We start from the raw sequence: 21,418 nt of genomic DNA on the forward strand, positions 1-21,418 counted from the left end.
TGTTGTCTGAAGAGCCTGACAAGTAAAGCAAAAATATCCCCTTACCTCCTCTTCCCCCATCCTAGGTCCCTCACTGGAATGACAGTTCTGCTTGTCCTATTGATCACTTATATTGGTAAGTTCCTGGCACCATGTATTGGGACATTCAATAAAACAGTTATTGAATGGAGAGTGAATCAATGGCCAAGTCCTGGCTCTACTACGTATTAGCTTCCCTTTGGGGAGGGCCTGAGGAGGGGCGGGCAGAGGCCAGGGTCCAGAGGAGGGAGTGAATTTGGGCACACTACTTAGCTTCTCTGACTATAAGTTTGCTCATTTATAAAAAAGGGAAAAGAGCGTTTATCTCACAGAATTGTGAGCGTCAAGCAGTGCCGGCACACCACACACCCCTTGTGAAGTTTATAGGCCAGTGGGACATACTTGACATCCTGCGTGTTGACTCCACAGCCTGCCAACCTGCTCAGTGTCTCTAGAATGTCAGGGCCCTGCTCTCCACGCTGGGCTGGGAAGAGCCGTGTGGGGCCAGCGGTGACCTGAAGCCATCTGATGCATCTTGCTAGACTGCTTGTGTCACTTGGAAGTCATTTAAAACATTCTATTTTATAGTAAACTAACCACAGATACTTATTGAATCAAATGATGACTTTGCCTGAAGTTTTAAATCCATGTGGTTTGGGCATCATGAGGAGAGCCCCTGGAGATCGTGTGGTTGGGTTGAACCCATGTCTGGTGCAGAAAGCGGTGGGACCTGGCCTCTCCACCCTGGTTAGGGTCCTCCCCGGTTCACACAGTGAGCCTCCTGTCAACATGCAGGACTCTGGTGTGCTCCTCCCAAGATCCCTGACCTCAGCAGAAACAGCAGGTGGCTTCTTCTTCCCCTGTGGGAATGAGGGTGAAGCCGAGAGGCCAAGGCCAGGAGGAAGGTTCTGGTTCCTAATCCACATTCTCCTAATTCCCAACATTGCCCAGACCCTGGACTACCCCGCCTGCCAATCAGCACCTCTCCTCCTCCACTACCCGCCCATCTGGACATAATTAGGTAATTATACTGGGACATCATTACCCAACTACATATAACCAGCATAGGTAACTGCTTCTGAGCATAATTACAGGAGATGTTTACAGACCCACAATCACATCAGAGTAAATGATAGCTTCCTTTCCTCCCATTAATACACCAATATTAGGGACCTATCAGGGCCAATTAACCAAATCCCAGCAGTGAGGGGGCGGAAAGACCTCACGCTCTCCCACTACCGGCAGGGCAGGAAGGGACCTCAGACAAAGCGGAGTTCCAGCCAGGATTTTGAGGACACCAAGAAGCCTGCAGAGGCATGGGCTAACATCTACTGGGCCCCCGCCATGTGTCAGGCACTCAGGGGAGGCCAGCAAACACATAGAAACAATTCTGCAAGTTGGTGTTAGTATCGCACTTTGCATGTGGAGATTGATTCCGAGAGGGCTGGTGTCCAGGGTCACCCACAGCGGGCGGTGGAGCTGGGTGCGCACGCCTTCCGTTATGCTACCCTGCCAGGCCACACTCCCAGGCCGCAGGAGGCCAGCTCTATGCCCCCTTCCTTATCTCTTCTCACTGCTTCCTCTTCCCGGCAGCCACCGCTGCCGCTGCTGCCTCCGGTCCGCCTCCCACCCCCATCGCTCCCCAGCGTTGGAGCTGCCTTCTCCTGCCCCCTCCGCCCCTTCTTCCTGTCCCTGTTGGGTTGTTGGGTGTTTTCTCTCCAGAAGGGCGATGAGGGGGGTGGGGGAAGGTGGCTAATAGGGCGAAGGCCATGCCAGACACCCGCCGTCTCCCACCGACCCCTACCCCCACGCCACCAAGGGCGCCACCAGGAGCTCGGCCTTGGGTGGGCAGACCGCGGGCTTCCGCCCTCCCTCACACACAAAGGAGCACGCTTGCACACACGCCCAACTGCACAAAGACGTGCACACCGCTCATCCACACAAATACACTTTTTAATTGGATCGCACACACCCGTGTACATGCACCCGCATCGGCACACTCTCGCGTGCAAACACGAGCACGTTCACCTTCCCCAGCGTGCGCCCTCACGTACACCACACACACACACACACACACACACACACACACAGCTGGGCACGCACGCGTGTGGACCCCCAAACGCCGGCCTCCAGGCCCTGACGCGCCCCGCCGTCCTGCCCTCGCGGCTCGCTGGGCGGCGCGCACCCAGACTCGCGCGCACACGGACTCGCGCGCACAGACACGCGCACACTCCCCGCCCGGCTCCACGCCCCTGGCCGCGGCCTGGGTGCTGTGCGGCGCGGCGGGCGGGGACGCGGCGGGGGCGGGGGCGGCGGCGGCCGGTCGCGCGGAGGAGGCGGAGCAGGGAGCCAGGAGCCGACGGCCCGCGCTCCTCCTGCCGGCCGGGGATTTTCCAGCCGGGGAGCTGACGCCGCGCACCTCCCTGCGGCCGCCGCGGACCATGGGCGACAAAGGGACACGGTGAGTGCGGGCGGCGGCCGGGCCCGCTGCGTGGGGGCGACCTGGGCGAGGGCGCGGGCGGGGATTCGAGGCTACGTCCTGGCTCTGCGATCGCTGTCCCCCAGGACCGCCGACGCCTGGCGCCCCGGCACTCAGCTCTCCTGTCCCCGAGGTCTCCACTGTGGTCGCTGGCGGGGCCGTGGTGGGGGTTCCGAGAGGAGAGGACCGGGCCACCCCATCTGGCTTGCGGCTCGTGGCTGCTGCCGAGACACACTCACACACGCACGCTGACACCCAGCACTGGCCAGCGGGCGCGGAGACACACGGAGGCAGGTTGACAGATACACTCGCTCATGTGGACACACGGGCACACTCATTCATAGCAACGCTCATGCTGGCACATACCCTGTTATACACTGCCACACGTTCGTCACATACAGTGACACACGGTTGCACACTCACTAGTACACCCATTCTTGCTGACAGTCATGTTGGCATATGCAGGTCACACTCCAACAGACACCAACTCTAACACACCTTCACGCCAGCACACACATATTGGCCTACACTGACACACACGTACGCTGTCACTTGCACTCCCTGTAACAAACACTGATACTGGCACACACACGTTGTTGCCCTTACTGTCATGAACGCTTGTGCTAGCACATACCTCACCAACACAGTGTCCACAAGACCGTACCAACGCGGACCCCCCAGACACACATCAGGCTAATGCCCATGCAGCCTGGCACCCCATGGTCAGGAGCTAACAGACCCTGGGGCTGTTGACACACTGACTGCAGTTCCCACATAGTGAGAAGTGGAAACACACACACACATCACACAGGGTGGGAGGTCCCCCCTGGAGCCTGGGAAAAATGCATCCCATCCACTCTGTTTCCTTTTCCTCTGACCTCCAAGGCCTGGGGGGGGGGGGGGGGTGGTGGTGAGGGGTGGCCAGGATCTCTTTGGAGCTGGGGGTGGAGAGAGGGGCTCCAGTCTTCTTAGGGGTCTGCCCTGCCTCAGAGAGGGAGAGGCTGTGCCTCTGAAATGGGAAACTGGGACAAAAGGGGGAGGGGGCTGGGGCCCAAGACAAGCCCTGGCCAGGCGCTCAGCCTGGTCACCTGGTTCTGCCCCTCTTCTCTGCCCACTTCCTGAGTTCTGATAGAAGCGTGTCCCTCAGTCTCCTCCTCTTACTCTTTCTGCAACCCCGCTTTTTCATCTTTTTCTTCCTTGACCCTCTTCTCTCATTGTGCGCCACTCCTCCTCTCTTCCCTCTCTCCACCCTTCCTCTCTCTCTCCTTGCTTCCAATAACTATTTATTGAGCACCTGCTGTGTACTAGGCATAGTGTGGAGATCAAGAATGTGCAAGACCCGCTCCCTCCCTGGTGGAGCTAACAGCCCTGTGGTCATCACGTTTCAGGACCACTGACAAAGCGATTTCACACCCACTGCCATCTGACACTCTCTCTCAACAGCAGGAGAAAGGTCCTTCAGAGATTATTTCCATTTTCCAGAAGAAGAAATTGAGGCTCAGAGATAACTTGAGCTTCTAAGGTTTAGAAACTGTTTCCCAGCCATCCTCCTGACAGTTCTTCAAGGAGGTGAATTTTCCTCTTCCCGTTTTCCGGAAGAGGAACCAGAGCTCAGAGAGGTTACCCGACTTGCTGAAGGTCAAGAGGGGTCAGAGGCAGGGGAGAGGTTGGAGCCCACCCGGGCCGTTTCTCCATGGCTCACCCTCAGGCGCTGCCTCCCTGCCCTGTGCGTGGAGGCCCAGGCAGGTGGGGGAGGCTGCGGAAGATCACGAGGCGTCTGCATTCACCTTGATGGCTAGTCCCCATTGCAGCCGGCTGGGCAGCACCGTGACCCAGGTCTGTGTCCTCAGCAGGAGGAGGTGTGACTCTCTCCTCCACCATGTCCGTGTGCCCCAAAGCCAAGATCCTCCTGCCCAGTGAGGTTGGACTTTTCTCCCTGCAGGGAGTCGAGAGTCTTTGTCCTTCTCCTTCCTTCTCCTGTGCTGCTTCGCCATCAGGGTGACTCAGCTCCTCTTGGGCCTTGGTTTGCCTCCCCGTGACTTGGGGAGGAGTGTCACTGCTCCCCTGCTGGAATCAGCCGTCAGCAGGTTGGGGACACCATGAGCAGCCAGGCACCTGTTGGAGACCCTGTGTTTGGGACCAGGGCCTTTTCCGTTACTCCGCCTGGTCTGCCTCTAACTCACCGGGGGAACTTCGGGACCTTGGGCATTGTCTTCACCTTTCTGGACCTTAGTTTTCCCACCTGTATATTGGAGCTATCAACACTACTTAAAATTTTCAGGGCTCTCCTTGTGTTTACTGGATTCATTGGGCAGGGCGGGAGGTGCTGGCTGAAGCCTGGAGCCCAGGCCTGGCTCAGCTCCACCCAATGGTGGCCCTACTCTCCCTCTCAATCTCCCTTGTAGCCCCAAGAGGCCTCCCTCTCCCTTCCAGACAGGTTTCCTGAGTAATTTGGAATCGAAGGGCAAGATCAATAATGGGCTGTACCTTGCGTTGTTCCATCAGCCGTGGGGTTCTACTTTGTCTCTGACTTAGAGGAGGAGACCGCACATCGCGATACTCTGAGGATCCGGAGTCATCGCAAACATCCCTGGGCCTGGACTTGCACCGCCCCTATCAAAGTGACAGTGAGAATGTCAGAAACTGGCACTGCCCTGTAGGAGCTCCCAGAGTCAAGAGGGTAGAGGGGATGAGACAAAGCCCCCGATAGGCCTAGTTACATGGCACGGAGCATGATGAGTGCTCCCACGAGGTGCTCTGGGAGCAGCCCCAAATTCAGTCAACAAATGCAGCCTGAGCGCCAGGGGATGGGGCTCAGAGATGAATGGCTTTACTCTGTCCCCAGAGGATTTGGAACAGAGCAGATGACTATAATGCAGGGTAACATGTGCTGTGGGAGGCCTAAGGAGGAGTCCTCAACCCAGTCCCAGCGGGGGGCATGGTGAGGGAAGCTTTCCTGGGAAAGAGGTGGCATTGGAGCGGCTGCACTTCATCTAGAAGGATGAAGAAGCCAAGGGGGTGGGATTGGGGACGTCATCCCTGGCTGAGGGGGCAGAACGTCCAAAGGCTTGGAGGCATGAAGCAACACGTGCAGCCTGCGGCTTGGGATGGGGCCGAGGGGTGAAACTTAGAGGGTGAACCCGGGCCAGTCATCAGACAGCCTGGAATGTCAAGCTCAGGAGAGGATTCTGTCCTGAAGCGATGGTGATTCAGAGAGCAGTGTGGGGAGGGGAGGGATGGAGCCGATTTTCGTTTCAGAGGGAGCCTTTGGCAGTGGCAAGGAGGGTGGATGGGACGAGCCAGCTTGGAAGCAGGGAGACCAGCGAGGAGGCTGAGGAGGAGCCCGAGAGAAGGCGAGATCTGAACTAAGGCTGTGGAGAAGATGGAGCTGAGAAACAGGAATACGGAGGTGGAGTCCGGCAGCCTGACTGGCTGGGCATCTGGAATGTGTCGGAGGTTTACGTGCGCGATCTCACTTGGTTTTCCCAATGATCCTGTTAAGGGAGGGTGTGTTGTTCCCATTTTACAGATGGGAAAGCAGACTAGGAGAGATTCAGTAATTTGTCCATTGCCATTCAGCCCATGAGCTTCTGAACCCAAGCCTGTCCGCCCACAAAGCCCTTCTGCTGCTCCACACTTTCCCCCGGAAGGCGGGGACTTGTCTGCCTCACAGTTGGCCTCCCCAACATCCCTGGTGGCCCCATTCTCAAGTTGTACATCCCTTCTGGTTCTTGCTGTTCCCTCTAACTTAATTGGCAACAGGAAGGATCAGAGTTAGACGACAGGAGGGACTTCCTGAGAGGCAGTGGGATGGAATGGAATTTCCTTTCCTACAGCTGTTTATGAACTCTTCTTTTTGGCAGGGAGGAGTGGGTGTGTGATGGGGACACGTAATCACCAGCTCTCTGTGAACCTTGGCTGTTGTCTTTCTTGGTGGTTAAGCTCTGTATGACCCATCTTGGCTGGAACATGGGGAAGTCGTGTGGCTTTGGCCAGGGCTGCTTGTGGGGCTGCTGGGAGCGGAAGTGTTGAGCCTGACCCACCATCTCTTATCTTTGATTCTAGGGTGGCCTCTGAGCTTCAGACTTCTTTGCAGCTCTTTTCCTTCCAAGTCTGGGCCCCCTTTCCTGAGGCTGAAGCCTCCTATTGACATGGGTTCATGGGTTCTGAGTGGTGGGCTTGCCACACCTTGGGGCTGCTGCAATGGAAGAACAACAGGCCAGGAGTCAGCATGCCCTGCATGGCCTCCTGGCCTCTGCCAGGCCATCCTCCACTGCTGCCAGAGTGACCACGCTGACCATCTCACCGAGGCCTGCAGGGGGGCGCAGCTTGGCAGGGAGCCAGACTAGTGGTTAAGGAAAATGTAGGGAGGCTGCTGCATAGATGGGTCTGGATCTTGGGGCGGGGATGGAGATGGTGGGTGTGGATTTCGGGGTAGGGATGGAGGTGGGGCGTCTGCATCTCAGGGTAGGGAGGGAGGAGGGAGGCAGGGATTTGAAAGCCTTTGGTTTAGAGATAGTAGTTGACTTGGGGAATGTGGATAACATGGTGCAGGGAGAAGGTATGGCTGTGGAGAGAGGATGGTTAGGGACAGCTGGGGTCTTGGAAAGCACCAATGCCTGAGGGTAGAGACAGGAGGGAGGAAACAGGGGAGGCTGTGTCCTGGGGGCCAAAGAAGCAGGGAAGGACCAACAGAGGACGAGCTTGGGAAAGATCCCTGGGATTTCGCCAGAAGGCAGTGGCTGGTGACCCAGTGAGAGGGGTTTTAGTGGAGTGATCAGGGCAAAGCAGGAGGACCTGCTTTTCTCCATGTCTGGAGCTGGGGTGAGCCTCTGGGAGGATGGGTGTGAGGCCCTGGGCTGGGGCTGGTGGGGGCTGTGGGTTCGGGAACCTGGTGGGTCAGGCTCAGCTGGGGGGTAGGAAGGACATGGTGGAAATGTGACCTGGTCACAGGGGAGGCATGTGTGTGTTGGCACCTGCAAGAGGGGCATCTGACTCAGGCTGGGTCTTGGGGAAGGCTTCCTGGATGAGGTGCCCCTGAGCTGGGTCTGGGGGCATGAGGAAGGCTTAGGTGTTCTAGACGGAAGGAAGACCCTGTGCCAAGGTGCAGATGGTAGGTACAGGTGCGGGAGAGTGAGGGGTTGAGGCTGCAGAGGAAGATGGCGCCGTGGCGAGCAGGCCTTGGGTGCTGGGGTGGGTGGGCTTCATGGTACTGTCTCCCTCATTTACTCATGCTCCAGGTGCCTTTGTTCCCAGATGGGTGAGCTCCCAGTGGTTTGGGGCTATTTCTGTTTCCTGTTTGCTGGCCCGCTCTCCACCTCTGGGTCTGGTTCATGGGAGTTGCCCGGCAGGGATTTATCGACTGGACTGAGCTGCTTCCTCCTTTCTTGCCTCTGCTCTCAGCTCAGGGGCTCCCTCCATGCTGAAACTAGGTCTTTCCCATCAGGGAATTCTAAGGATGGGAGCCACGTTTCCCCTGTTAGACTCCGTGCTGTGGTCTCCTCCATCAGGTCGGGAAGCGCTGCGGGAGGGGGATGGACCACCCCTATCAGAAGGGCGTTCACGCAGACGAAGCCTGCTTCTCCCCCAGCAGATGGGCTCCTGCAGGTGAGAGCCATGTCCTACATCAGCCTGGGGGCGTCCGAGGCGAGGATGGCTCCCCTGTTCTCTTGTCTCCAGTACGAACCCTGGGACTAGAACAGGTGTCCTCTCTACTGGTTCCTGGGCAGCCTCCCTCCCTCCTGTGTCCAGGATGGGTCCTGCCCCAGGGGTGGCCTGAGTCCTAGTAGAGGGTGTAGAAGAGAGGAGGTGGGGCAGGATGGGGTGGCTACTTTTGAGAGAGGAACAAAGGACTCTTGTCCCAGCCCCCTCTCTCCCTCCCCAAGGGGCCCTGGCAGGGTCGTCTCTCTGGAGACACGCCTCCTCCTTCCTGGGACTGGCCCCATCTTTAGTCCTGCTTCAGAAGAACTGCTTGTTCCTTCCCAGGAGACCTTGTGGCAGATGAGGCCCCCAGGAGGCCAGGCCCCAGGGACCGGACCAGACAAGTCCCTGGAGTTCTGTGTGACTGAAGTCACCACAGCCACTGTGCAACTTTCCCTCTGCCTGGGGCTGGGCTGGCCCAGCCAAGACCACAGCTGGCCTGGTGGGCCCTCCTGTACCTGGAGAGGGATCTCTCTGTTGGTCTAAAGAGTCTGGAGCAAGGCCAGGTGCTGTGGCCGATGTCAGGCCAGCAGGAGGCAGGACTCCTCCCTCAAGGTCTGAGTCTGTCTCTCCAGGGTGCACCCAGAGCCCAGAAAGAGAGCAAGTGTGAGCCAGGATGAGCAGGAGCTGCCTCCCACACTGGCCCCACAACTCATCCTCCTGGTCCTTTTGCAGCTTCATCCCCTTCCCCTGGCCTATGCGGTCAATAGGTGTGGATGCGTTTTGACAGAGGGCCAGGGGAGGGAGTGAGGCATGGACTGCTGGGATGTGCCATCTCAGGAGGGTCTCAGAGACGTGCTCTCTGCTTACTCATTGCTGTGTGACCTCCGGCACGACAGTCACCCTCTCTCGATCTTGGTGTCCCCGTGGAAGTCAAATCAGCCAGCATGTGAAAGGCCCTTCTCCCTGAGCCCCCTCTTTCCTGTATTCTGCTAGCAGGTTTGGGGCTGACCTTTCTTCTGGGGGGGCAAGAAGTGGGGGATTGGGCAGCTCAGGCCTCTGCCACAGACCAGTGGGACTGAGACTGCTGGGGAGCTGGGCCTGGCGGGTGTGGGTTGCGCCCACAGGCTCTGATCCTCGCTCCAGCAGCCTCCCACCTCACAAAGCACCTGCAGTCCCCAGCAGGTCCTGTGAGGGTTCATTCTCTCTGCCCCGGCTGTTCCCTCCTCCTGGACACCCTCCTCTTAAGGCCCACAGTCTCCTCTGTGGTCTGATCCGCATAGACTAGATGCTGATGAACATGTGAGTAGGTTCTAGGAAGAACCAGATTTCCTGGTTTCAAATGCCAGCTCTGCCACTTCCCAGCTGGGTGACCTCCCCACAATTATTTAACCCCTTCTACGCTGCAGCTCCCTCGTCTGTGAAATGGGGTAGTAGCAGTGTCTGCACCACAGGTTGTTGTGAGGATTAAATGAGTTAAAATAGATACAGCTTGGAGACTGGCACAGGGCACTGGTATGTGAAGTCGCTCTTAGGTGACCTCTTACTGGGTCTGCCCCCTCACCAGGCTGTGAGCTACCCCAGGAGGGGACCCTATTTGACTCACTTGTGAGGCCCCAAAGGACTCAGCACAAGCTTGTTTTATCGTTGGCCCTTAGTACACAGGTGGCAGGCTGACCTACAAATGCCCTTCCTGTCCTTCAAGGACCAGATCACACGTGGCCTCCTCCTCCAGGAAGCCCTCACCGACCTCCAAGTGCCTTGTGACCTTTTTCTGCCATCTTCTCTCTCTCTTTTTTTCTCTCTCTCTGCATTCATCCCTCCCTCTCTACGTGGGTCCTGGTTATTTGCACATTTATGATGTCTTGTGTGAGGCCAAGGGCACCTGGCCTGGGTCTGTTGTCCTTAGCACCTGTGCAGACCTGGCATGGTACTGAGCTCCATAAATATTTGTTCAGCAAAGGAAGCTGAATGTAGGTGTTTCACTGTGAAAAGATATACTTGGGGAGTGAGCAAAGTGGTTGGTGAGGACAGTAGGAATCATTGCTGATTTTGAAGTATCTAAAAGTGGCCCAGAGCCACAGGCGTAAGATTATTCTTTGTGACCCAAAGGGCAGAGGTCACTGGATGATCGCTTTAGCTTGCTGTAAACCAGAGCTGCCTGGCAAGGGGACTGGTGGCTCATTCTAGTGTCTAGGCCTTTGCTTCTGCTGCTCCCCCATCTAGAGTGCCATCCTCACTTGTCCAAATCCTACTTTGCAAATAAGTGTCCCAGCCCTGGAGCCATCCCTTCCTGGCCCCTAGAAGGTCGCTTGCATTCATCATCCTCAGACATTTACTGAGCCTTTCCTGGGTCTGGGCAGTGGCCTGGGAGAGTAGGGAGCCCCCCTTTAGGGTGGACATCTGGACCTGGCTACAGCATATCCAGTGTGGTTTGACCTGGCCTGAGGAGAGGACCATGGCTTCCGATGACCCACCCGTGATCAAGGAGCTCTTTATGCAGCTGGAGAGCCCTCCCTCGGCCGGATGGCAGAACACAGAACTCCCCATCAGTTTCCCGTTGGGCAAGTACTCAGAACCCACCTAATTAGTGGGGACAGGGTTCTGGGCACTGGATCCAGCAGGCTGCGGTCATAAGCAGCTAATTAAACCACCCAAGAATTACTCCTTGGCTCAGAGGAGTGGAGGGAAGGGGGTGGTGAGGCCGAGAAGAGATGTGAGGAGGAGAGATGCTATCCAGGGAGGGTTCAGACCTTGGGCCCACTGAAAAAGGGAGCAGGAAGTGGGGAAAGAGGGTAAGGGAGAAGAGAGAGACACGGGCAGGCAGACAGATGAGAGAGGGTGCTATCTGGGGACAGCACCCAAGTGAGATGAATCCAGGGCAGGGCCTCTGGTCTGGGAGATAGGGACCCCACTTGTTCACTGTCCCTGTGATAGCATGGACGAGCTGTCTTTCTCTTTGGGCCTCAGTTTCTCCATGTGTCAAGCAGGAAGTAGGAGAGGCATTGGCCTATAAGGTCTCTAGAACACTTCCCTTCCCGCTTCTACAGCTGGAAGGGGAGAGGGCGAACACAGCAGGCTGTGTTCTCTGCCCGATAGTTTGGCCTCGCAGCCCTGTCTTCGGGCAGCGGCAGGTGTGTGCGGGTCTGATCCAGCTGCAGATTGAGTTGCTGGAGGTGAATCAGAAGGGAAGGCAGTTGGAGGCAGCAGGTGAGCCCTCGGCCTCTGTCCTGCTTTATCCCTGCCCTGTCCTCATGACTGTCCCCTGGGTCCCAAACTAGTGTCCTCGGCGAGTGACCATTTAAGGCTGAGCAGTGTCTTTTCCATCAGTCTAGGAATTTCCCAAGTGGCACCCGGAGGTGAGGCTCTTGGAGGGTAGAGTCACGAAGTTTGGAGTGTGGATTTCAGAGTCAGATAGACTAGGCTTTGCCATCCAGCAATGTTGCTCACTATGTCCCTGACCTTGGGCGAGGGTCTTTGGGCGTCAGTTTTCTCGTTTGTGAAATAGGTATAATAATGTCACTACTGCATGAGGTTGCAGTGGGCAGAGAGGGTAAGGACTTGATAAAAAGTCATTGTTACTGTTCAAGACCCAATGTGGATCCCAGCTTTTCTGTCTGCCTCTGCCCACATTCCCTTCCTCCTCCCGGCCTGTCCAGGACTGTGCGCACAGCTGGGTGTATGGGGTGCATAGTGGGCCCGAGGAGAAGCTCAGATGATGGCAGGAAAAGGAAGTGAGATTGCCCAGGCCAGGGAGGGGTGGAGCAGTGTGGTGTTGGGGCACCCCGGGCCCCTTCCCTTTTGGCCCCTCACCCATGGCAGATTCTCTAGGAGGAAGTGGGAAGAACTTGGGGGACAGGAAGCTGGGGGTGGGGACGGGCTTTGAGGAGGGCCCCTGGCCTCTCTCCCTTAGCCCCCACCCCCAGGTGCCGGGTGCAGAGCCCAGAGCCTGGTTTTCGGCCAGAGAAGCGAGCAGGCCACTATTTCACGCACTCGGACAGCAACAGCCCTTCCTGGTTCCCAGCCCCTAGTGGGAGGTGCCTGCTTGGAGCTGGGGCACTTGGAAAGCAGTGCTCGCCATGGAGGTCTCCGAGGTCTGGAGGACAGGCAGCGAAGGAGAAGAGAGCCCCCTCCCCTCCCCAGCCTCTCCCTGCAGCGCCGGGCTGAGACATGCCAGGGCCTCTGACTCCAAGGAAGCTGGTTACATAACTCAGCACAACTCCCTGCTTCCTTCTTCCATTCCTCCTGGAGGGGCAGAGGAGGAGACGCCGCTTGGCTCAAGATTCCTGGGCCCCAGAGGTCATTGTGACCATTCCCTCCCTGGGTAGTGGTACATACTGCCCATGCCATTCTGGGAGGAGAGCTGCGTGTGCTGCCTTACTGCAGGCCACTGGTGTTGGCTCTGCGCACTGCCCCCTTCCCACACTCCTGGGAGCAGAGCTACAAAGCGGAGAATTCTCATTAGGCGAAACAGGCCATGTCCTGAGATACTTTGTCTGCAAAGTGCCCCCAGAGCGGAGCTGGCCTCTCTGCAGCCAGAGAAACAAACAGCCAGCATTTTTCAGCTTATTCCACTCAATTTCACAAACATGTCTTGTGCACTTCCTGGGTGCCAGGCCCAGACCTCCCTTCAAGCCACGTCCCCTGAAGCTGTTTGGCCCAACCCAGTGGCCTGTCTCTCCACTAGTGGGAAGCTGCTTTAAGGAGTGGCTCGGTTCCTGTCTCCCACCTAAGACCATGCCATTGCTGGGGCCTGGCCCTCCTGGGTTCTGGGGTGGCAGGGGACATTATGACGAGGATGCCACCCCCTGGGGGCCTCTGGACTAGGCATTTCCAGGGTTGGCTTATACTCTTTCTGTTCGGCCACCCCTGTGCTTCTGAGGAGGTTCCCGTGAACGAATACTTCTGTGAGTATCTGCCACGTTGTAGGCCCTGTGCTGGGTGCCTGAGGATGAAGAGGAAGCGGACAAGTCTTGGCCCTGTGCTGCTCATGTCTTTTAGGGGAGAGGGGATAGATCCTCACACCATGCTCTCAGACGTGGTAATGGCGATTGTTTACACTGGGGGCAGAGCAAGCCCAGCGGTTAGGGGTCAGAGGCAGCTCCTTAGAAGGGGGAACATGTGGGGCCAGCCCCGTGGCCAAGTGGTTAAGTTCGTGCGCTCCACTTCCGCGGCCCAGGGTTTCGCCGGTTCAGATCCCGGGCGCGGACATGGCACCGCTCATCAGGTCATCTGAGGCGGCGTCCCACATAGCAGAGCTAGAAGGATCTGCAACTAGAATATACAACTATGTACTGGGGAGCTTTGGGGAGAAGAAGAAGAAGAAGAAGAAGGAAAAAAGAGATTGGCAACAGATGTTAACTCAGCTGCCAATCTTTTTTTTTTTTAAAGGGGGGGCCATGGAGCAGCCTTTGGAAGGGGAGTTTGAGGTGAGCCAGAGGTGATGCTCGTCTTGGCGGTCTCTGTGACAGACATTTTCAGCTGGGACTGACTGCCTTCATCCGAGACTTGAGAACTCACCGTGTGCCAGGCACAGTCTCAGGCCTTCACTTCACCTGCAGTCAGTAAGGGGCGCCCTGGGACTGTAGAGTGAGAACAAAAAACTCTAGGGGGACAAGTGGAAGTTCTGCCCTGAGGCATCACAGGGAGTGTTTGGGGGCCCAGACAGAGGAAACCAGCAAGTATGTGAGGAGACACGGGGCTCAGCAAACAGACCCTGGGAAACCAGGGTCTCCTGCACCCAGAGCAAAGGCTTCCCTCAGGCCCAGAAGACCCTACAGAGGTAGGACAACTGTTCCATTTCAATGGACGTGGAATAGTTGGGAAACTATGTCTTAGGAGAAAGGCTCTCGGCTTTGGGGCTGTGCGGGGTTTCCGGGGGGCATGTGGGCTGTCTCTGCAGCTCTGAGGGCCGGGAGTGGGATGGGGCCCTCACCTCACCTCTACTGGTAGCTTTGTGTCTCTGGGCAAGTTTTTCAGCCTCTGGGCATAACGTTTCCATCCTCTCTCTGTGGTATCTGTGCTAATGAAAACAGCCAGCACAGCGAATGGGTGATTTTCTTATGGGTCTGCATGGCCCCAAGGCAGTGGAAGAAGCCTGGAAGCCTCTTTCAACTCAGTAAGGAGAACTTTTTTTTTGCAACGGATTTTTTTTCAATACCCTAAAAATGACAAAGATGATCATATGGCATAATCGAGTGGTTAATATGCACATATTCATTTCTCCTATTATTTAGAGTGCTGACTTCAGCAGCAGCAACGCAGGATGCATACTTGAAACAATCCAGCCATCTCTGATGTTCACCGTTTTGCAGAGTCAACTTTGGGGGAAAAAAAAAAAGATTAAAGTTTTTTAGTAGGAAGAACTTTGAAACAAAGAACTGTGACCCAGTCCCAGACGGAGCCCTGAGTCAGCCCTGGCTCCTTCGAGTGTAGAGCGGGGGTCAGGGTGCACTGAGCTCCATGGAGAAGAGAACCCTAACCCTCCGGGCACCCAGCCTGGTGGTGGTGGATGCATGTCCCCGTCACCAAAGTGCTTTTCTTCTTCCCCTTCCACTGCCACCAGCTCAGTCCAAGCCCCACTTCTGGCCTGGACTGTTGCAGTAGTCTTCTGGCTGCTGTTCCTCTGCTCAGTCTAACCCCCCCCAAACCCTCCTCTTGCTCTGAAATTCACATCTGACCCTGTCCTTACAGCTTAAAAACCCATCAGTTGCTCCTCGTTTCCTAACGGGCAGTCCACATTCTTCACTGGAGGCCCTTTGTGGTCTGGCCAAACTTCCTCCCCACGCGTCTTTCCTAACTCTCCCCACTACAAAGCCAATACTCTGGCTTCGATGACTTTTTTGGATGTTCCTCCTTTGTACTTCCACACTTCTGTGCGTTTGTTCAAGCCGGTCTCTTTGTCTGGAACGCCTTCCTCCTCTGACTGGTGAAAGCTTCCTTGTATTTTAAGGTTGAAACTAACCTTAATGCAGTTCAATGGAATACGTTGCACTGGGCACCTGCTGCGTGCTTGGGCGTGAAGCCTCTGTGCTCTCTGCCCAGACAATCAGTGCCCTCCTCCATGCTGCCTTAGCACCTTGCAGGCTTCCAGGACAGCACGTTGTATCGTAGTTGGCTGCTGACCAGTCAGTTTCCTGTGCTAGAGGGCTGACGTGTGTCTGGTTATCTCTCGGACCTCCAGTTCCCGATAGGGGCTGGCACAGCTGGGCGAGGTCCAGGTTTGCAGAAGTGCATTGAAGCTGCAATACAAGCACCACACACACACAGGCCTGTTAGGCTCCAAATGCCAGAATTGGGTGGGCAATGAGTCAGGGAAGATTTCCTGGAGGAAGTGAGGCCTGAGCTGCTGGCCCAAAGGAGAAGCACTCTTTCCCTCTTCTCACTTCCTTCCTGGCCCTGCTGCTGAAAGAAAACAGCTGAAACTGACTTTGAAAAGGGAAATGTATGCATTTTAGATCAGGGGTCAGGATCTTCTATCCTGGAGATCATTAAAGCATGGCCCTCCCTCCCTCCCTCCCTTCCTTCCTTCCACACACATTTTCTGAACCTCTAGGATATGCCAGATGTTGGTGCTACAAAAATGAATTAAATAAAACATGTCTTTATATTTTTGTATCTTCTTAATGTTCATGCTGGAACCTGCTCTTTCCTTTTTCTGGGTTTCATTGGATGTGAGTTCAGGTCTTGGCATGTCACTTAGAGCTCTGTGACTCTGGGAAGGTCATGTCACCTTTCTGAGCCTTAGTTTTCTTATGTGCCCCACGCAGGTAATAATACCCTCCTCGTAGGTTGCGGTTGATGATGTGTGTGAGGTGCCAAGCCGGTGCTTTGACAGTGGTTCCTCATTAAGCGGGAGCCATTCTCAGACTGGAAGCTTCCTGAGGGTAGTGGCCCTGTCCACTGTGTCCTCAGTGCCCAGCGCAGGCCAGGCACACAGTGTGTTGGGGTGATCAATCATTCCCGTTTTCCTGGGACTATCTCAGTATCTTGGGAGACCCCTCAGTCCTGAGTGAATGGGGACGGTTGGTCACCCTAGGCTGCGTTCTCCATAAGGATTTGCAGAATGGATATATGAATGAATGAATCATGAGGAAGGACAGAGGTGGTTCTTGGACAAGCAAGAGCAAGTGCTGGGCGCCTGGCTTATGGGGTGAGAAGTGGTCTTCTGAAGGGCCTGGAAGGCCCAGCAGGTGGAAGGTGGGAGGTGGATATGGGACCCTCAGCAGGGTGTGGGAAGATATAAGGCCCTGAGTCTGTAAGGCTATTGCCTTCAAGCAGATTTCAGACTTCCAGGGTCCATGCGTGCTTCCTCTGACGCATCCAGGGAGAATGAAGTCATTGATTTCCACTTTTTCCAGGAAGGCCTATAATGAGCCCCGAGCTGCTCCTCTGCCTCGGAAGCTGGAGAGAGGCCTATTGCTTCTCGACCCGCTCTGTTCCAGTGTGTCTGCCCACTGCCTTCTGAGCTGTCCACTCCACACTGAGACAAGACTGGGCAGAGGCCTGGACTGGGAGGTGGAAGAGCAGGGCTGCAGCCCAATTCTCAGGTCCAGGCCCAGAGACTGAATGGAGCCTCAGTTTCTCTACCTGTTCCAAGGGGATACAGCCCTTCCTGCCAGGGTGTCTGTTACTTGTGGAAGGCCCCTTGGCATGCCTAATTCATAGTAGGTGCACACTGAGTGTCATTTGTTGTTCCCTTCTGTAACTGGGGACAATAAAACTGACTCTGCATACCTCCCAGGGCTGTTGTGTGGGCCAAATGGGATGTGGGATGTGGGAACTGTGTCATACCCTTCAAATATTTGGGGACGGGATTCTCAGTAAGACCCCTGCTGCCGGCCCAGGGTTCCAGGCACAGGTCGGGACTGACCCTGCAGGCCCAGACGTGGAAGGATCCTCCTGGGAATGCGCTCCAGCATCATAAAGAAACCCAGCGGTCCTGTGCATGTGAGCACACGTACACTGCAGGCATGTCCTGCGCTCAGATGAGCTCTGCTTCTCCTGAAATGATGGCACGAGAGAGACAGACTTGGACCAACTGCAGGGAGGGCTTCGTAGCTGCAGGACGTGTGACAAGAAGAAGGAATGTTCTCCGGAGCCTCGTCTGTCTGTTGGGCTGGAGGCAGGGCCTTTGTGAAGGCGAGTTGTGCTGGGATCGCCTCTGGGCCCTTCCTCCAGCCCAGAGGCGGATTCATCATGAGGCTGGTGCAGCTTCCGCTCCAGGCCCTTCACGCTCCAGGGCCCTTTCCACGCACTCAGGGATTTTGTGAGCTGTGCAAAAGGAAGATATTTTTGTACTCTCTCTCTTTTTTTAAAGAGGGCTTCCAAACTCTATGAGCTTCAGGCTGGTTCAAGCCTTTAAGGCCGAGTGGTCCTTAATGCTGGGATATTGGTGCCATGTGGGCTGCGTGTCCTCAGGGAGGTCTCATCCCACCCTGTGGACGTGGTCATTAGTTAGAGCCCTCCCTGCTGATGCAGGATCTAAAAGGCATCTGGGGGAGCCACTTCTGGGCCAGGCCAACCCTGCAGCTCCTTCTTGCTGTGTAAGTAAGAGACTGGAAAGGCCTCTCTGCCCTCAAGCTTACTCGTCTGCAAAAGGGACATAACACTTACCTGAAAAGGTTGTAGAAAGGTTTAAATAATGCACCATAGATGAAGCTGCCTGGCACAGCCCTAGGCTTGTCATGGGAGCTCAGTAAATGTTGGTGGAAGCTGGATGGAGATGGCTCGGGGAAGCCCACCCCTTCCATTGAGATGGAGCCAGGTCTGCTGTCTGTCAAATTCACCTGCACTGTGCTGTGCCTGGTGCCGGGCGCTGGGGATGCAGGCTGCTTGGTGTCGGGGTGGGGGTCAGGTGAGCTAGGAGGGTGAAAGTGTTTATAAGCTGTGGAGTACAGCTCCCTGGGAGGGGGTGTTGTAAACTGAGTGGCCCTTATGTGGGGAAGGGGCTGGGTGGAAGTCTGCACTGAACTTTCTTGCTCCTGGAGGGGGATGGAGGGTGGGGGAGTGAGGAGCCTGACCGGTTTTGTGTCTGAGAGAAGCTGCCCGGGCAGGCTGTGCTGACCTTTCCTGCTCAGGAAGGAAGCCAGGCCGGCCAGCAGGGTGTGCTGCCTCCCGCTGCAGAGATGGGGAAGGGTAGCTTAGTGGTGGTTGCCTCCTATCTCTTCTAGCTTCTGTGCCTCCTTCAGGGAGGGGAGGGAAGAGGAGACTGGGCGGGCTATGAGGAAAGAGCATGAGCTTTGGTGTTAGGCCAGGTTTCAAATCCCACCCCAACTACTTGTTCAGTCTATGACCTTGAGATAGTTACGTAATCTTTCTGAACCTCAGTTTTCTCATCTTTAAAATGGGAATGATGATATCCCCCCCTCCCCCCAGGGTTATGGTAAGGCTTAAACAAGATAATGTAGGGCTTAGCACAGTGTCTGGCACATGGTGGGTGCTCAATAAATGCTGATTGTCCCTCTCTTCTGCCCCATGACCCTCATTAGCTTGTGTTGCACTCTCCCCATTTACCCATTTGTCTGCACCCCCAGTTGGACTGTGGGCTCCCTGGGACCCACAGGGGCTGTGTTTTGTTTGTCTATCATTACATCCCAGGCCTGGCACAGTACCTTTGAGACACCTTGAATTGGGGCCAAGAAGCTACACAGGCCCAAATAAAAGAGCCTTAAGTTTTAGCCAGAAACTCACTGTGAACCTACCATGTGCTCCTGCTGGAGGCCGGCTCTGTGCTCTCTGCCCTGCAGAGCACAAACGGCCACTTGTGACTTATTGTGACTCTCTGAACCCCCGACTTTGTTTTCTTTTCTTCCGAGCGCTGGGCACCCCTGTAATCAAATCGTTATCTAGTCGGCATTTAAGATCTGCCTCTCCCCACTGGAATGCAAGGGCCACAAGAGCTGTGTCCCTGGATCCCCGTGCCTGGCACAGAGGGCATGTGTACATTTTTGTTGAATGAATGGCTGTTCTTTTTTCCCTCCTCTGAAGTCAGGCCTGGTGCCCCTCCCCCCGGCCCAGCTGCTTTCTAGGTGGGGCAAGTCGCCCTGCCTCTTTCAGCTTCAGTTTCCTCCTTAATATGGGGGGAATGGCCATCCCAGATAAGTCAAGTGCTCAGCTCTGCCTGGAACAAGGTAAGCGCCCAGTAATGTCAGCTGCTAGTTTTCAAAGGATCTCCAAGCGTCCTCCCAGTTCTGATCTTCGGTGACCTCTGGCCTCTGGCTGGGAGGAGACTGGGGAGAACATTCCATTCCTCGCAGACCCCCTCCCCTGGCCTCACAATGGATTCGGAGCTCAGTGCACACTGTTTATGTTTCCACGCAGAGTTTATTACCCAGCCCGGCCTTCTGCAATTAATTACCAGCAGAGCAAATAGCTTGTCCCTGGGAGGCTGGGCTTGGCATAAACATTTACATCCAGCCAGGGGCCGGCCCAGGGGCTGGGCTCTTCCCTCTAGCCTTTGGAACACAGAGGGATTAGAGGGTTAGGGCTGGGAGAGTTGGGGTGGGGTAGGGTGCCGAAGAGAAACAGTTTTCCTGGACTCCGCCTCAGCCCTGGAGGTGCCGGGCATGTGCTTTCTCTTTGACCTTCCTAATTACCCCAGAAGTAGAGGCCGTGTGTGCAGATGATGAAATCGAGGCTCCGCTGAATTAAGCAGTTTGCACAAGGCCACACAGCTTGCAGGGGCGGCAGCATTTAAAGGTTCGTGTGGCAGCTGCAGAGAAAATAGACTAGATAAAGAGAGGCTGGAAGTTGGGAAATCACTGAGGGATTGTTGGTTCATTCATTCATCCCGGATCTGTGGGGCCCCTGTGTGAAGTGGGCCTGAGGAGGCAGTGGTGACTTGGTGACTGGGCTGTTTGCCCCCACACTGAATGCCAGAAACTCCTCCGGGATGGTCCCGATAACAGGCTGATGAGTGGCAGAGGGTGGCATCTCGGAGGGCCAGGAAGGGGGTGGCCTCCGTGGTCTCCAGTAGGCATAGCCTCGCCATCTTACACAGAGATGTGGCCTCGGAGGATCTTCAACAGGAAGGGCCCTGAGGTCAACCCACTGCTCCCAGCCTAGCGTCTGGGTGTCTAGATCCTCAAGCTCCTTCTCTGGGCAGAGACGTCCCAGAGTCTCAGAGAAGGCTTGACTCAAGGTTACCCAGCAGGAAGGCACAGCGGAGGCTCCTGCCAAGGGCTTTTCTGGTGCATTTATGTCTGAGCGGTGAAATGACTGATTGGCGGGGCTCATCACTGGCTGTCCCAATCCCGTGCCTCCTCCCCACTCCAGGGCCGTCACCGCTGTGTTTTCTGAAGACCCTTTCAGCTCAGAGATCCTCCTCCCCTCGACAGTCTTGCTGTGCAGATCTCTGGAGCCTCCTGCTGGAGGCCATTGTCCCTCTTTGCAGGGAGTCAGACTGAGAGCAGGGAGGACAAGGAGCAGGGCACTCCTGCCTCTGGACTCGTTTTGGACATGGTGTGCTGCCTGGATCCTGGAAGCCCTGGGCTGGGCAGGAGCCCATCCCTGCAGGTTCAGGCCATGGTGGAGACGGGCACTCAGCCTGAGCCGTCCACTCTGTGTCACCGGCACCCGGCCCAGAGCCTGGCACGTGGTAACTGATGCCCAGGAAAGGTGCGACTTGCAGGGTGAGTGAATGGCTGGCGGAAGATGAGGCCGTAGGGAAGGACACTCTAGTTTGGGAGACAGGGCCTTCAGTCCAAGTCTCTACCACCAATGAACCTCAATGTCACCTTCTGGGAGATGAGACAGAATAACAGTCCTCACTCACAGGGCCGTGGTGAGGGTCAGAAGGCCACAGTGACTATTCGCAATAGCCAAAAAGTGGGAACAAATGGCCCGAATGTCCATCAGTGGATGAATGGACAAACAAATTGTGCTCTATCCATACTGTAGATATTATTCAGCCTTAAAAAGGAATGAAATAGTGATATATGTTATGACACGGATGGACTTTGAAAACGTCATGCTAGGTGAAAGAAGCCAGACGCAAAGACCACATCTTGTATGATCCCATTTATATGAAATGTCCAGAATAGATGCATCCATAGACACAGCCGACGTTGCTGGTTGCCAGGGGCTAGGGGTTGGGGTGGGTAGGAGAAGAAACTACTTATGGGGGAGGGATTTTACTGCGGAGTGATGGAAATGTTTTGGAACTAGACAGAGCTGGTGGTTTTGCACAACATTGCGAACATAATGCCTCTAATTGTTTAACTTTAAAATGGTAAATTTTACGTTATGTGAATTTCACCTCAATAAATTATTTTTAAAAGT

At 55.6% G+C, this 21,418-nt stretch overlaps 1 protein-coding gene, 1 long non-coding RNA gene and 1 other non-coding gene across 7 annotated transcripts in view; all 3 read left to right on the forward strand.

Annotated features, from left to right (window-relative positions):
- Positions 1 to 2,282: 2,282 nt before the first annotated feature.
- The window catches only part of ARRB1 (arrestin beta 1), a 76,318-nt gene continuing 57,182 nt past the window's right edge, over positions 2,283 to 21,418 (forward strand). The window contains exon 1 of one of the 5 annotated variants that reach the window (XM_023645714.2): positions 2,283 to 2,479. In XM_023645714.2, the coding sequence (XP_023501482.1) occupies positions 2,460 to 2,479 (20 nt within the window). In that variant the 5' untranslated portion in view covers positions 2,283 to 2,459. The remainder of the gene's footprint in view (positions 2,480 to 21,418) is intronic. The other 4 variants (XM_070273287.1, XM_023645711.2, XM_023645713.2 and 1 more) reach the window with 4 other exon arrangements.
- Positions 13,529 to 15,746, forward strand: LOC138925036 (uncharacterized). Its single transcript, XR_011440685.1, has 2 exons — positions 13,529 to 13,919; positions 14,374 to 15,746. It is a non-coding gene; the product is annotated as an uncharacterized lncRNA (long non-coding RNA).
- On the forward strand, positions 17,239 to 17,333 carry MIR326 (microRNA mir-326). The gene has a single exon (NR_032869.1). It is a non-coding gene; the product is annotated as a microRNA mir-326 (primary transcript).

This window comes from Equus caballus, chromosome 7 (genome assembly GCF_041296265.1).
Source record: "Equus caballus isolate H_3958 breed thoroughbred chromosome 7, TB-T2T, whole genome shotgun sequence".
NCBI lineage: Eukaryota > Metazoa > Chordata > Mammalia > Perissodactyla > Equidae > Equus > Equus caballus.